Source organism: Drosophila montana, unplaced genomic scaffold (genome assembly GCF_035044405.1).
Source record: "Drosophila montana isolate Dmon_TW-CO22-7 unplaced genomic scaffold, ASM3504440v1 contig_3218_1, whole genome shotgun sequence".
NCBI classification, from domain to species: Eukaryota; Metazoa; Arthropoda; class Insecta; order Diptera; family Drosophilidae; genus Drosophila; species Drosophila montana.
In genome coordinates, this window is record NW_026998098.1 from 2,399,247 (window position 1) to 2,414,572 (window position 15,326).

A 15,326-nucleotide genomic window follows, 5' to 3' on the forward strand; every position below is an offset into this window, starting at 1 on the left:
TTATCTAAATCCCAGCTTAATCTTCTAATTGCATAAATGTACACAAAACCCATTCTAAAGCAGCAGGGAGGGAGGGGAATATTTTTGGAGAAAATACAACATGAAATTGGGAAACAAACTTTTGCTCAACGCCTGCAGGATGCGAGTTGCTAGTTAACAATTTGGCCAACTGGCCAACTGGTTGGTTTTTCGCCTTCTCTCTTTTTTTTTATGACCAATTAAAAGTGCAAATTATATTTGCAAAAGTGGAAGGAGAAAAAAAATAAATTAAATTTTAAAAACTTTTATAGCTCCGAAAAGGCAGTGTGTGTGCATTTAAAGTCATGACTAATTTTATTTTATTTTCATTTTCGAATTTCATAAAGTTAATTTTGATCATTGTGAATGTTTGAATTAAAAAAAATGTTAATTTTGATCTTGGTGTATGTTTTATATAAGAAAATGCATACATCTTTGAACAAACTCCTCTGTTCTTATACATCCCTTTCTTGCTTCTCCTCTTACGCTTTTACGCTCTCACGCTTTCCCTCTCTCTTACCCTCTCTTTTTTTCCTACTTACTCCCTGTTCAGCTTTAAATTGAAATTGGATAAGGATCACAAAGCTTGGCTCTGCTTAGCTCTATTTACTGATAAATTAAAATCAGAAATGATATCGATGGGATATACAAAAGATCAAATCAAAGGGCGGGGGTTTTTTATAAAATATATCGATTTCGATTTGCAGAGGATCATTATATAGAGGGAAACATTCGTGATCCCATAAAGTATATATCTTCTTAATCAGTATAAAGAAAGACATTATATTTTAACATTAAGATTTCTAGCCTGGCTTTTCATGTGGCTTTTCGTTTTTTAAACGATACGCCAGGCAACTAGCTTTAAGCTCTGCAAAGGCCACCCGCTCAATTTTTCAACTTTTTGAAAATCAAGCTTTCTTTGGTAGGAACAACCGAAACAAATAAGTCTCACGGTCTTAAAGCAAACTTGAACTTATTGCAAGCAGAACAAATGCCGATCGGATGGGAAAATTATATCATATAACTGCAATGCAATTATCAGTCGAGAATTGAACTCTCATATATAGATAAGATTTTAAAGACAATCTCAATCAAACTCAGCAACAAGCTATGCTCTGTGCAAAACAAAATCTTATTAACTTTGGATAAGTATATCAGCATATCATATATATATCCTATATAATGTATAGAAATATATTGCAAATGCATATTACTTAACCATCACACTTTTCTCACAAAGTTTATTATAGAAAAATATGAATAATAATATGCCTATGTTCAGGATATAAATAATTAATAAATACACATTTAAGGGCCAGCATCTAATGCGACTATCATAATATGGTTGCAGCATACATATATAATACCTGCTCAAGCTATGCAAAATTATGTTAAATGGCGAGAAGAAGAAGCTGTAGAAATGTGTGTATTTGCCTCCATCAACGTGATTCAGTCTTCATTACAGCCAACACGTAGCCGAGCGATGGCACATAATAATGCACATTATATTATGATTTTATTATAGTGTGTAATGCGCTTAAATGTAGGATTTTTGCTCTGCTGGATGGCTCCGTTGACTGTAAGCCCGGTTGATAACATTTTCTTAGCCCTGTTATAAATTCATGGAGCACAAAGCGTTTTCTGCATTTATTTTGCATGTCACAAATCCCAAAAACAAAAGGCCACCGAGGCGACAGGCGACGGGCGACACAGCGGCCGCGCCCACCAACAACGCCTATGCAACGCCACAAAAGCACTTGCCACTGCCACGCCTCCTTGCTGCATGTTATTGCTCTGCTGTTTTTTTTTTGTGCATTGTGTTTACTAAAATAAACAAACAAAGGGGAAGCACACAGAGAACACAACGTTGAACGGCCAGTTGAGCCAGAAATGAAGCTCCGCACGTAGCACGTAGCAAGGGGCGTATGCGTGTTGCGGCAGCGACAGCGACAACAACTGCAACGTGCAACGTGCAACGTGTGCCTGCAACGAGGACAACGCTGCCCGAGAATGTAGGTTAGCTTGCAACGGTTCAGCCGAGTCTCTCGTTCAAAATGAGCGGCACTTGATGCGAGCCACATTTGAGTCGGGGCCAGAGCATAAATTAATTGGTTAGTTCACACGCACACGCACACAGGCAAACACAAACACAGACGCAGACATGCACACACACACAAAGAGGCGAATGAGAACAGGGACAAGGTAGCAATAGAGCCTTAAATGTAGGTAATATTATCATAAGAACAAGAAAATGGGCTTTCTTCGACAAGCCGAACGTTAAATACACTTATGGGCGTGCAGATATGAGAGGAGATCATTAGAGCGCATAATCTCTGAGTCAGGATAACTAAAAGAACAGAAAAGTTTTCCAAGAAAAGTTTGATATAGTATCTCAATGATATAGTAGATTGACCTTAATGAGATTTTCCTTATATATAGAGAGCATAGTAAATTGTCATACAAGAACCTAATTATTGACCGACAGCTCCTATTTTAGCTATAAATTACAATATACATTTATATTATTATCGATCATTTTATTTTCTTCTTTTCTATCCCTATCTATGCTCATAGCATGATTTCTTTTAATGTAATAAACAATCACAAAAGTATTGCTATGCCACAATTTAAAATTGAATACTCTCTATAATATGCTTAAATATGCTATCGAAAGTATCGATAGTAATTACACAAAATATCGAAGCGTAGCACAATCGATAAGTTGCTTAATTAATTTGCCTGCAAAGACATATTTGATTGAATACCAAATTGATTGAATACCCAAAGAAAACCCGAATCTTTCACAAAACCTATCAAGTTTAAGGTTTTTTTGTAATCTATCTAAATAGTTGATACAGCCTATAACTAATAAGATAGGTCAAGCATCGCCCCCAAGTGCCCGTTAAACTGCGTTGTTTTTCGCTAAAGCATCAATAAGAAAATTATAAATCCCATTGACAACCATCTGAAAAATAGAAATACTTCCCGACAACACCTACACATGATTTACATATTTTAATGTGCGCTGATAGCTGATAAGGCACGATGCATATATGTTAATTTGCATACTCATTTTTATTCCAGTAAAATCGAAAATCAAAACGAGGAAAAGCATATTTAAACAGAGATTGTCAGATTATAAATCAAATAGCAATCTGATCTTATATTCAAAATAAAAAGCAGACATCAACAATTATATAGTAAACTTGATTAACTATCGGCATAAGTTTTCAATATAGAAAATAACCCATGTAAGATTAGGCTAAATAAAAAACCCAAGGTAGCCAGACAGACTCTTTAGCGATAAGTATGTATACTATAGGACTTTCCCAGAGATTACAATAAATGCGCTGTAAAAAATATGCATATAAATTATCAATTTAAGACCCGAGCATCAGTTGAAATCGAGCTGCCGCAGACTGCAAGACCTAGACAAAATGAAGATTAAAGTCGCCTTGTTTTTGGTCTTCACTACGATTGCCTTGGCCAGTGGTGAGTTATGGAGTGTACTTAAGTTTCTTGGGAGGAAAACGATTGTGTTATTATCAATTTATAGGCTTCAGAGCGCCAGATTGTCCGCATTGGAGCAAATGCTGGAAGGATTATAAGAGCGGCCGAGTTATCTACTGATTGCAATTTAAATATTTAATAATGTGTAGTTCTAGAAATGTCAACATCATCATCAAACTCTGTGCACTCCGTAATCATCTAGTGAATAAATAGTTATTAATTAAAAATGATATGAAACGATCCCAATAGAATGCAAAAACGTGTCATTTAAATCGTTTTCCATTAAGCTTATGTGCTTAATTAAGCGTTAAGGCCATTAGAGCGAATGCTATCAGAACTCTGAAGTCCAAACAATTTTCGCAATGAAATGCCAATGAAATAAAGCTTAATGCAAAATAAATATATACTACCACTAATTGCACGCAGAGACCCCACACACACACACACACACACACACGCACACACATGCCCTATTTGTCACCTTCATACGTAATCCTCCAACAGAGCTGTTCATATTATCCGAATTGTAGGCCATACAACTTGGCACGCAATGCGAAATACGAATAATCTGCATTGAGATTGACACGCTTATCAAATTTGCCTCATTTTGTCAGAATCGACAAAAGGTATTACATATAGAAACTCAGAAATTGGAATAGCCCAGAAATAAGAATTGGCAATTTAATAATCTGAAATGTCTGCATTCGAAATAATTTTAATTATTTTCAAAAAACTTTGATGAAGTGAAGTAACCCAAAAATTCATTGAAAAAATCATTACATATTCAAATTTCCTCTATAAAAACTCCTAAGCTACATAAATGTAGTCTGAATAACCACGCTCTATAGCTCGAATAGTTAATATTCTAACCGCTAGATGGCGCTACATCCACGCGTGCCACAATTATTGAGCGCTTTTCAAAGGGGGGTTGTACTTTATTTTAAAATGCACAGCAATTTCACAACGGCTATGATTGACATGGGCTTGACGCATTATTGATTGAGCTGAGCTGTAGAAGGAGGCGGGGCAAAGCGTAAATATGTATGTACGTATATTCATAGCTGGCATAAAGGTAAATAAACATACACATTTAGTTAATGGCCAGGTGTGAACGCCTTGTCATTAAGTACGCAAAACTTTATTCCATTAGTTATGTACATATATAGCCTAGACTTGGGTAAATGGAAAATAGATACCTACTGCTATTGATTTTTGTGCCCCTTAAATGCACTGTGCAAAGTATCTAAATAGAACAAGGCATAAAAGCCTTAAAAATTCAAACTTTTCGGGGTCTTTATTAAACTTTCAGTCAAACTAAAAATAAGATCTGAACTCGACTTTTTTTTCAGTGTATGCAATTCGCCTGCTTAAGAGATAAGCTGCGTAAAATAGAACTTATATAAGCCGCTGCGAGCATGCCACACTGTGCGGCCACACAAAGGAAACCCTGGACTTTTCAAATACATTTTAAGTAGATGTCATTACGCGTCTCCCCGCCGCCAAATGACGTTGACAACAACATAAACCCATTAATATCTGGCGCGTTAAAAGTGATTTCCTTGGCCAGAGCTGAACTCTGCAAACTCTGGCAACTCGGAGCTTTTGTTTGCTTTAACATTTAAATAAACAATAGAAATTACTTTTGAACTCTTGGTTTTGGTTCGTTCAGGTGAGCTGCTACGAATGCCTGAATATTTCTTTCATTCTTTGTTGCCAAATCGATTTTTATATTTCTTCGTTGCAGCGTTGTCGGCGTTGTTTTTTTTTCTGGTTCTTTGTTTTGCGTTGTGGTTGTAATTTGTGCTAGCAATTTGTTTTTATCTTTCGCTTTGGCTAAATACGTATTTTTAGCTAGCAATTCAGAGATTATTTTAGTGGGAGGTGAAAAAAATAAATATAATGATAACGTTTAATGTGAAACGAGCTTGGAAAACCAATTTTATCATTTACCCCCTTAAAATATTTGTCTCTTAAACTAAGTTGATCACTGATCGTATCGATAACAGCACCGCACAAATTTTAGTGCATTAGTCTGTTATCGATAGCAGTTATTGACTCACCTCGATAACACTGTCACTGCCCAGTCCGCAGATCTTGTTCTTATTGTTGTATAATTTCTGCTCGTATTGCTGCTTGCGCTGTCTACGCTGCTTACGTGTGGCTAAACGCAGGCCCCCGCCACCGCCGCTGCCGTCGCTGCCGCCCACAACCTGCGCTGCAATGACAATTTCGTCGTCTTCGTCGTCGTCGTCGTCGTCGTCGCCGGCGTCGACGTCGTCGTCGTTTAGTATTAAACCAGCAGGTGGCGTTCCACTCGCATTGAACTCATCGACATCGATATCGGCTGCTGTGTCCGGCAGCAAGTCTAAATCACTTTGAAAGCTTAGATCCAAATCTTGGGGCAGTTTTGCATACTTTTGATTATTTTTCATTGTTCCTGCTTATTTGTATGGGCAGTGTTGCATGAGTCATGCCATGTGCAGAAATGTCCTAGGAGAATGGATACTGTTATCGGGTTATCGTCTTGATTTGTTATTGTTGCAATTCGCGCGTTGCTTTCTTACTCATTAAATTACACACACACACACACACACACACAATCACACACAAACAAACACGCAAACGTGAACATGAACCAAAACAAAATGAGCACAATCGATTTTTCCGCCTTGTCGCTGCGTTCTCTTTGTTTTTGCCCCACTACGAGCGATAATAACAACAACAACAACAGGTTCTTGTCTTAGCTGCACTTCAATGCAACAAATTGGGCGCAACTCGTTGACTCCAATTCAATCGTCCTGGTGCTCGTAGGTGCCGTCGCGGCACCGTTTTACCTCTCTGCTACGTAATTAACAAAAGCAAACACACACATCAAATTGCAATTGCACTTTACAATGTCAAACACAAACAAACTCACACACACACACACACACCTATGAACAATGCGTTTGTTGATTATTTCGCATTTACGATTGAAATTCGATTTGATACACTTGTGTTCTCGGTTCTGTTTCCAATTAGATAGATTTATGCGCTTTTTGCCGACTTCTAGTTTAATTTACCATTTACCGTAAAGACGTCTGCACGCCAACAGAATCGCGTCGCGTATAAAACACAGCGCCAATGCCGATGCCGCTTGCCCCCTATGACTGGTACGCTGCGTGTGTTTGTGTGCCCGTGGTGTAGGGGCTGATTGGGGTAAAAAGTTATCGAAGTCAATTTTATCACACGAGGAACCATCGATTCTTGTATGTCTGGCAACACTATTTATCGCAGTGAATGCTGACACAGCAAACAGCTTTTGTCATGTAGCACTCAAGGGATGTTCCATAACGATATTTTGATTTTAAAATCACACACGCTGTTAAAATGAACATTTAAACAATCTTTTACACATCATATTGAAAGGCACTTTGGAAATTGTATTATGAGAATGGTTTTTGATCAGTTGATTTATTCAAAAGCAGTGTTTCTTTTTTAAATCGATTATGTTGGGCTTTGTTTGTCGATTTAGTCCCTTTATAGTTAATATCGTAGAGATACCGCGCACATACCACTATTTGTTGTATTTTTGTTTTCTTCTGAAATATAAGTAAGTATACTTATTATGTATAAGTAGTTTCCTTGATTAAAAATTATATCTTAAAAGGATAAGCATCATTGTAGCTACCACAAGGTGTACTTTTTGTTGTTCTTCATCTTATATATAGAAAACATTTGTTTGTGTTTGTGAAATATGCTGCACTGCTAATAATTGTTAATAAATGTTGAAGCTTCTAGGACAAAAGCGTCGTCGAAACGATCGAATATTAAAAATGATTTAATTTAGCTATAAAATTGTGTAAATATATAAATATAAATACTGTTCGCTTACAAAATAACACGCATACACGCAAGTTTGTCAAATGTTCCAAATAAATTATGACATTATGTATAAATATGATTTCTTTCCGTCGCCGTAATTAAGTATTACATACATTTAACCAATTAAATATAAGATAAGTTGCAGCAATAAAATGCTTTAAGTACATACATTCATTCTGTCTCGTTTCTTTCTTCTCATTTTGTTGTTTCTTCTTATCTGCTTAATTCAATTAATTTAATTACTGGCAACATTCTGGAGATGCTTCGCGTTTCTTAGATAATGTTTTGTGTTTTGGCGCATGCGCCACTGTGCAGTGTTGGATAATGGAAAGTAATGCAAAATGTGTGTTGAAAATGGGAAATATAAGAGTTAAATAGCATCAAAGGTGAGTTAAGTGAAAACCAGTTAGTATAGAGACTAACAGAATAGGTTCGATGATAAAGTCGCTGTCAAATGGATGTTTAGAATGGGCTTAATTAAAAAGAAAATATACAGATAAAGGCTTTCAAGGATGCAGTAAATGGCTTTTGAAGTCATTTGCAGCTTAGAAGTTGCAGCGCATGCGTCTTGTCTGAACTAATTGCTGAGCTTAGCCTAAACAATTCTCAACCCGGCTTAAAATGTATAATCGACTTATGTAAAACTTAAGTTTTAAAAAAAATAAACATGGCAAGCGCTTAAGCGTAACTTAAATTAGTATGTATACTAAATAGCTTAAGAGTCAACTATTACTGATGTTGTTGCATTTGTTGTTGTTGTTGTTGCTCTTGCAATTGCTGCATCAATTGTTGCTTCGTTTCGGCTTTCACAGTTTTATAGCGATCCTTCTCCTCGGTATTCTCGGGCGGTTCACACTCAAAGGATGCAATCGCGAGTGTATTCTCATTGAGCACCGCACTATGCTGCAGGTAGGCAATTACATTCGGCAATTTCTCAAATGGACACGTGACCTTCTTCCATTCATTGAATTCCATGACTTGTTTGGCTAGTTGTGAGCATTTCTCAAAGTTGATATGATTGTTTGGCAAACTGCAAAATCGAACGAATTGGTATTTAGTTATTTTACAAATTCAATTGCAATTGTGGCACTTACCGATTCGAGCAGCCTTCGTTCAGAAAATATAAATCCTTAACAAATAAACTAAAAAATGGAATGATTATGCGTTCGCGATCCTCTGTAGCGCCCTCGGAGCGCCACATGGCAGCTTTAAGCGTCGAGCGATAACTATTAAAATTCGATGTTGGATCCATTTGATGTTCCAGCACAGAGAATTTTGCCGATTGCACTTTAGACCACTGCAAATTGCAAAACAAAATTTAAATAAACTATACGACTCAGCTTAAATATTTGAAACTTACCGTCTTTTTAAGTCTGCTAATGGGAGCAAGATTTAGACCAGCTATTATGGCCATCAGACTGTTGAAATTGCCAATGTTAAAGCATTCCCTTGCGGTCTCGATCCAATATTCGATAATGCGCACACGCTGCTTCTTCTTCGGATACTATTGCAGACAAAGGAAATGAATAAATGGTATGCTCGACTGGTACCCTACCTAACACACATGCGCGGAAAGCAGGGATGCAGTGCAGCGAGCTAAAACCCAACACTTCACCTGGGATTGACTTAAAAAGGAAAGCCCTAACATTCTTTTCTTCCTTCTCATTTGAAAACATAAAAATCGAATAGAAAGGCGATCCAAATTAAAGATAGAAAGAGAGCGGAAAAACATCGATAAATATATAAGTGAGAATCGCATAGAAAGGCGAAATAAAAAAATGTTATTTCTTTTGTGGAAATACTGAAGAAATTAGTCATGATGAAAAGCTTTATAGAAAATGACAGAAGAACGAGCTGAGCTCGTGATAATATTTAAAAAATGATTCCTGGATCTGCATGATATTAAGAAATATTTCGGATTTCTCTAAAAAAGCTAATGCTAACTGAAAAGAATATTCTAACTGGGATACTCTGTCCGTATTTCAAATTATTTCCTCTGTATCAATTGGGATTGATTTCTTAGCAACTCACGAAGAAACTTATTGATTTCAAATTTTTTTTTTTTAGCTCTTTTTGAAATTGAATTTCGTTTTTATGGTTTTGCCCTGAGCAAACATATTTCCATACGTTTATCACTCGCATCGTTTTCATCCCTGCAGCCATGCAATCATTTTAAGCACTCGCTAATCCCTCCAACTCCCAACTCCAACTCCACCCACCTTAACAATTTCGCTGGCCGTCAAGTAGCTGAGGCGATTGAACCACTGCACATACGATTCCAAATTGCGTGTCTTCTTCATGTCGTTCAAGGAGCCGCTTACCGCACCCGCACCCGCGGCCGCATCGACTGGCGCGTTGCCTGTGACTGATGCGCATTTGGCCTGCTGATAATCCTTGGCAAAGGCCTGTACAAACTCCTCGGGTCCAATATGCGACAGACGCTCCAATTCGATGGCCGTTAGCTGATGGGCCAAGTGCTCGCAGCTGGGACAAAGGTCCATAATGCCAAATACCTCATCTGGCTGCGGGGTGCTCGATGCGGAGTTGCTGCCACTATTTGTGGAATTGCCGCTGCTCGCGGAGCCGCCGCTCGTTGCAGTTCCGTTCGTTGTCGTGTGGCCACTCGCTGAAACATGGGAGCTGCCCAAGAACGTTTGAAATGGATTATGCAAATGAAGATGATGCTGATGATGATGATGATGATGATGTGGTTGTTGTTGCTGCTGCTGCTGGCTTTGGGACTGCTGCTCGATGGCCTCGCTGTTGAGCGTCTGCAGAAATTCCTCGTACTGCTCCAGAGCCTTCAGGCGTGCGACGAGCAGCTGCAAGATGCGCGACACCTGCTTGCCCAGCGAGTTGTCAATGTAGACACATTTTCTGGCCAATATGCGCACCTGCTGCATAAGGCGCTCATCCCGAAAGTCATATGGAAAGATCTCAATCCACTCGGATAGCAAACGTATGCAGTGCTGCGCCGAACGCTGCGTCAATGTGCGCTGCTGCGGCTTTGGCTCCAGTTCCAGCTCCTGGCCGCCACCAGCCGCTGCTCCCTTGCGCTGTGTCAGCGGCGAGGCGGAGTTCAAGTGCAGCGATAGCGACGGCGGCTGAGCAACTGCATCATCGACCACATCGCAACCGCCGCCGGTTGCCTGCTGTTGCTGCTGCTGCTCCCAGTTGGTTGAGATCTGCGCGAGCAGCTCGTATGGCCGTATGAACAAGCGTCCGCTTAGCAGAAACGCAAATAGATAACCGTGCTCCGGATAGTAGTCATGCGTGGGCACCATGTGCATGATGAGGGACTGCAGCGCGCCCGAATGCAGTTTACCCTCACAGTAGACCAGATGTCCCTCCCTGGGCTCCTTGCTCAGCCCGACAGCTTTGCTCTGCTGCGGCGGGCCATAGCTGAGCGGCCGCTCCGGCAACAGGGACTTCTCCACATGCGAGCTGTCGCGTCGATGTGTGGCCAAGGTTTTGGCCACAACTCCAATGCCGCTGCCGACGCTGCTGTTGCTCCGTTGCGTCTTCAGATCCGGCAAAGTCTTGTGTGTCGTTGTCGTGTTTGTTGTTGTTGTTGCTCCCGATTTGGCCTTCAGATTGAGGCTTATGTTGGCGCTGCCAGTGCTGCCACTGCGGCCATTTGTGGCACTATTGATGCCGCCGTTGCTCGACGACGACATTTGAATCCCGACCGTCCTCTGCTCCTGCTCCTGCTTCTACTGCTCCTCTATGCTTGCGCCGCACTCGCGGGCAGCGTCAAGAGCTACAAAATTGGAAGAGAATAAATTGAATTTCAATTAAAAAACAACAAAAGGAACATGTTTAGGAATCCATAGAAATAAAAAAAGTTGCAAATTGGAAATGGCAATTGGCGGAGCACAAACGGATACCTGAACATTTAATCGTCCCAAGCAATTAGCCGACTGTCAATAGTCGAGGAAGGCAACGAGCGAAATGCGAGGAATGTAATTTAATTCAACACTTTACTTTAATCCTTTTTTCCACACCATTTTTTTTTTTCAGCAACATTATATTCAAACGAAGCTAATATATCCTACGATAGCTTTCTATGCAGTTTTATGCGCTGAACAGGTCAATTGTGACTTAAACAAAATATATTTTGTTTAATATAAAGGAAGAGCTATCTTCGACATATACATTTACGGCATTTTAATACACAAATCCTTAATCAACTGACTGTTCCTTTTAGAGGCTTTATTATTTAAAAGTCTTCTATAACAATGTTTGGCTCATATTTAAGGACTCGCTAAACAGCTGGCTGAAAAGGTGGAACATCGCGGTAAACCAGGAAAAGTCCACCCATACCACCTTTACGCTGCGCAAAGGGAACTGCCCTCAAGTTTTCCTAGATGGATTACAGATTCCGGTAAGCACAACGCCCAATTATCTTGGCATCACACTCGACAGACGGCTGACATGGCGTGAACACATTGTGCGCAAAAGAAAGCAGGCTGAAAACAAGCTAAAAAAATATTACTGGCTGATTGGTAGACAGTCCAAATTGAAGCTTCGCGTCAAGCTAATAATCTATAAAACAATTATCAAGCCAACATGGACTTACGGCATCCATCTTTGGGGTACCGCCAGCAAGAGCAACCTGAACATTATTCAGCGGTTTCAAAATAAAGCTCTGCGAATTTTATCTAACGCGCATATTTACCACGAAAATACCACAATTCACAGCCAGCTTAATATACCTTGGGTTAAAGAGGTAATTGCCAAGTTGAGTGATCGCTACATCGCCAGACTAGGCAACCACCCAAATAATCTTGCCACCAACCTTTTAAACAACAACTCAACAACAAGACGGCTCAAAAGGAAACACCCACTTGACCTCCCCCAAAGAGTCTAACTCCACAAATTCCACTGCTTCCCCTACACTAAACACACAAAACAGACACATAGATACACGCAATACATAACTGCCATAGGTCAAAGAAAACATTTAATTATTGCCCAAAAAGGGGGCAGATTTTAAATAAAATAAATAATAATTATGTTTAAAAAAAAAAAAAAAAAAAAAATATTTAAGGAGCATAGTAAAGCTCATAACTACCAAAATTGCTTCAAGTATGTAATAAAACAAATAAAAATTAAGTGGCTTAAATTGCCACAGTTATATAAACTCATTTCCAAAGAAACATCAAAACTACGTAAGCCCAACCTGACCTCATGAAAATCGCATAGAAAGGCTATAGTTAACAGAGAGAAAGTGAGAGAGCGAGAGGGGGATAGAGCGTGTCATTGAAACAGAAACACAATTTGCAAGAAGATTTGCAAAGCTTAGAAAACCCCGTTAAACGTTGAAACGGTGAAAACTGGAAAAGTGTCATTCAAAAGCAAACTCACAGAAAATGGAAAATGAATAAACCGTGAGTGCTGCTATTGATTGTCGAATGCGACACTTAATCACGTAAGCACAGCCCACACAAATACAACAGCAACAATGAAAAGTGCAATAGTCGCGAGAGCCCGACTAGCAAATACCCTGTAAACAACATAGAATTATGACATGCACAGCTAAAGATGGTATTCAAATGTGGGTACAATCAGAAAATCGCAATATTCTTTAATACTAGTTTCGTTTCTTCGATTTTGTTCGGATTGGTAGCAAAGTTGATGTCTCCCACATTTATAATCTTTTAAAAGGTATGCTGAACGAAAGGACATTAAATAAGAGATATATAAATTTCTTCTTTATATCATATACAGAAACTGAGGTCTCTAACTTGATCGCCTCAGCTTGTTACCCTATTCAAAAATATATATTTCCTATGTTGAACAAAACCATTATACCCTTTTCACCGATTTACAGGGTATACAAATAAACCTCCACCTCCAAGCGCACCCACTCCCCCGCACTGCGAGCCATAAGTGTAGCGGCCAATCCAAAGAAGAGATAATGAAACCATAAAGCTTCATGTAGTATAAACTGTTAATTTCTAGCTGCTTATCGCGGCCAACGAACGAGCTGAGTGAAACACGAAAATTACAAATATTAATTAACATCAGAACAAACCAAGAAATACCAGAAATGGGTCAACAAATTGTTGCGGGGGGTTGAGGCCTGAGAGAGGTCGCAGATGGCCAGTCGAGTATTGGAGCTAAATGTTAATTGAATTACCAGCAGCAGAAGACGCCGACAGGTTAGGGCAGAGGTGCAAAACGATATATAAAACCCCTATTACCTCGTCCCCATGCCAACCGCCCGACCCAGTTCAATTTTCACATTTCTTGGCGCATTGACCGGTGAGGTAGGGGGGGGCAGGGCAATTATTAACTGTGGGCCAAAACCAAAATCAATTTCGAATGCGGTAAAAGCAAATTAAAATCTATATTTATAACGTTTACACTATATATGTATGTACGTACCAACAACAACAACAACAATAAAAACAACAAATGAGTGGAATGCACGACGCAGCAGCGAATGCCATAAAAGCTTAAAACAACAACAACTGTAAAAACAAGAACAACATGAAGCAAAGCGCACCATAATTTGTATACAAAAGCGGAGCAGTGGAAAGGGGGGGGGGGGCTACGGCAATGACAGACACAGCAGCAAAAGGCGAAGAAGAAATGTAGACAAGTCAATAAATGGGGCCGTGGCCAGGCGGCTGCTGCCAAGTTGAATAGAAGAGAATGAAACAACCCCACAGAAAAAAAAAACAGAAGCATGGTTGGATGCATGGATGCATGGATGGAAGGATGAATGGATAGGCACTTGCGTTTAGCCAAGTCCTAATTGGAACTTACCTGCCTGCTGCATTCGCTCTTGCTCCGTTGCATTTTATAAAAATGTAATTGGCACACACAAGCACACACACACACACGGAGGAGAGTACAAGAGAGTGAATTTAGCTGAGATTGCTGCTCCTGATCACTAATACATGGCCACCAAGTGATCCTCTCTCTTTTTTAACAAGAGAGTGAGCTTAGCTTGTAAAGCTGCTGCTGCTGCTGCTGCTGATCACTAATACTAATACATTTTCACTATTTAGTCCTCTCTCTGCCTCTCTGTTTATTGCATCGAAATCAGGACAGCGTGCATAGTAGCAAAAGGGGCGCTGCCTAACAAAAGTGGAACACACGAAGCTGTTGCAGCGCGGACGGGCGGTCGGTCGCTCGTTTGGAGGGGTTACTTTGTGTGTGTTTGTAAAAACAATTTACAATACGCGAAAGGTGAGCGTCGTTTCAGCTCTGGCTCTAGCTCTCACCACCTTTGGTACGCCGCTGGCGCTGTCACCCCCGCAGCAGCAACAGCAATCCAAGTCGCAGTCGCATATGGCGGCCGCCTTTTGCGTTTTCGTTTGGTCAGCGCAAATATAAAGCTGTGGAAAACACTGTGTGATATTTGTATGTATATATTGTATTATTTGCGTACGTTTTTACTTTTTGAGCATACGAGTTTTGTTTTATTTGATTTTTTTGTTCAAAATGCGTCTTTTGCATACGATATATTGACGACGTTTTCGTATGTATTTGTATGTATGTATGTTGCCCGCCGACCGGTTTGTTTGCTACGCAGAATTTTCTTTTCCACTTTCTTTACGCCGCCCTTGCACTGTTTTTGTTATTGGATGTTTGGTTATTGGATTCGTATTTAATTATTTTCCGTTGCAACGTTCACTTTTTTTTCATTATTTACACAAAACGTACACGTTCGCCTTTCGCTTTTTATTACATTAATTATGCATTTATTGCGCCAATTAGCAACGTTCAGGCCCGAAATCGCCGTTCTCCTCGGAAGCAATAGGCAAGCAGTACGAAGACAAAACAAAAACCACGAGAGCAATGTGAACGTATGCGGGTAAATTAGAAATACCAAAACTTCAAGAGCTGAAACATAGCTATTCAATTCATATTTTTAGTCATTTAAAAATACCAACAATAAATCATTCGTTTGTTAATCAGAA

At 39.5% G+C, this 15,326-nt stretch overlaps 2 protein-coding genes and 1 long non-coding RNA gene across 5 annotated transcripts in view; 1 reads left to right on the top strand and 2 right to left on the bottom strand.

Moving 5' to 3' along the window:
* The window catches only part of SPoCk (secretory pathway calcium atpase), a 56,584-nt gene extending 49,869 nt beyond the window's left edge, over positions 1 to 6,715 (bottom strand). Inside the window, exons 1-2 of one of the 2 annotated variants that reach the window (XM_064689462.1) lie at positions 6,598 to 6,715; positions 5,589 to 6,018 (exon numbers count right to left, since the gene is read on the bottom strand). In XM_064689462.1, the coding sequence (XP_064545532.1) occupies positions 5,589 to 5,960 (372 nt within the window). In that variant the 5' untranslated portion in view covers positions 5,961 to 6,018; positions 6,598 to 6,715. Of the gene's footprint in view, positions 1 to 5,588; positions 6,019 to 6,590 lie in introns of both variants that reach the window. The other variant, XM_064689461.1, reaches the window with a different exon arrangement.
* LOC135433521 (uncharacterized) lies at positions 3,209 to 3,928 on the top strand. Of its 2 annotated transcripts, XR_010437105.1 has the most exons (3): positions 3,307 to 3,325; positions 3,404 to 3,510; positions 3,575 to 3,928. It is a non-coding gene; the product is annotated as an uncharacterized LOC135433521 (long non-coding RNA). The 2 variants fall into 2 exon arrangements; XR_010437104.1 differs by having other exon boundaries at positions 3,209 to 3,510.
* Positions 6,716 to 6,997: 282 nt separating the features above from the next.
* Positions 6,998 to 15,182, bottom strand: LOC135433407 (ras-GEF domain-containing family member 1B). Its single transcript, XM_064689468.1, has 5 exons — positions 14,167 to 15,182; positions 9,612 to 11,152; positions 8,753 to 8,896; positions 8,487 to 8,689; positions 6,998 to 8,422 (listed from the first exon to the last, which is right to left on the bottom strand). The coding sequence occupies exons 2-5, from the start codon at positions 11,067 to 11,069 to the stop codon at positions 8,122 to 8,124; spliced, it is 2,106 nt and encodes a 701-aa protein (XP_064545538.1). The 5' UTR covers positions 11,070 to 11,152; positions 14,167 to 15,182; the 3' UTR covers positions 6,998 to 8,121.
* Positions 15,183 to 15,326: the final 144 nt, after the last annotated feature.

Bases quoted from the DNA above. Each gene is read 5' to 3' on its own strand.
- LOC135433407 (XM_064689468.1), bottom strand. From the start codon at position 11,069: ATGTCGTCGTCGAGCAACGGCGGCATCAATAGTGCCACAAATGGCCGC. The intron at 8,897-9,611 runs GTGGGTGGAGTT...TGTCTGCAATAG, and splicing joins CGGCCAGCGAAATTGTTAAG to TATCCGAAGAAGAAGCAGCG. The intron at 8,690-8,752 runs GTAAGTTTCAAA...TGCAATTTGCAG, and splicing joins TTAGCAGACTTAAAAAGACG to TGGTCTAAAGTGCAATCGGC.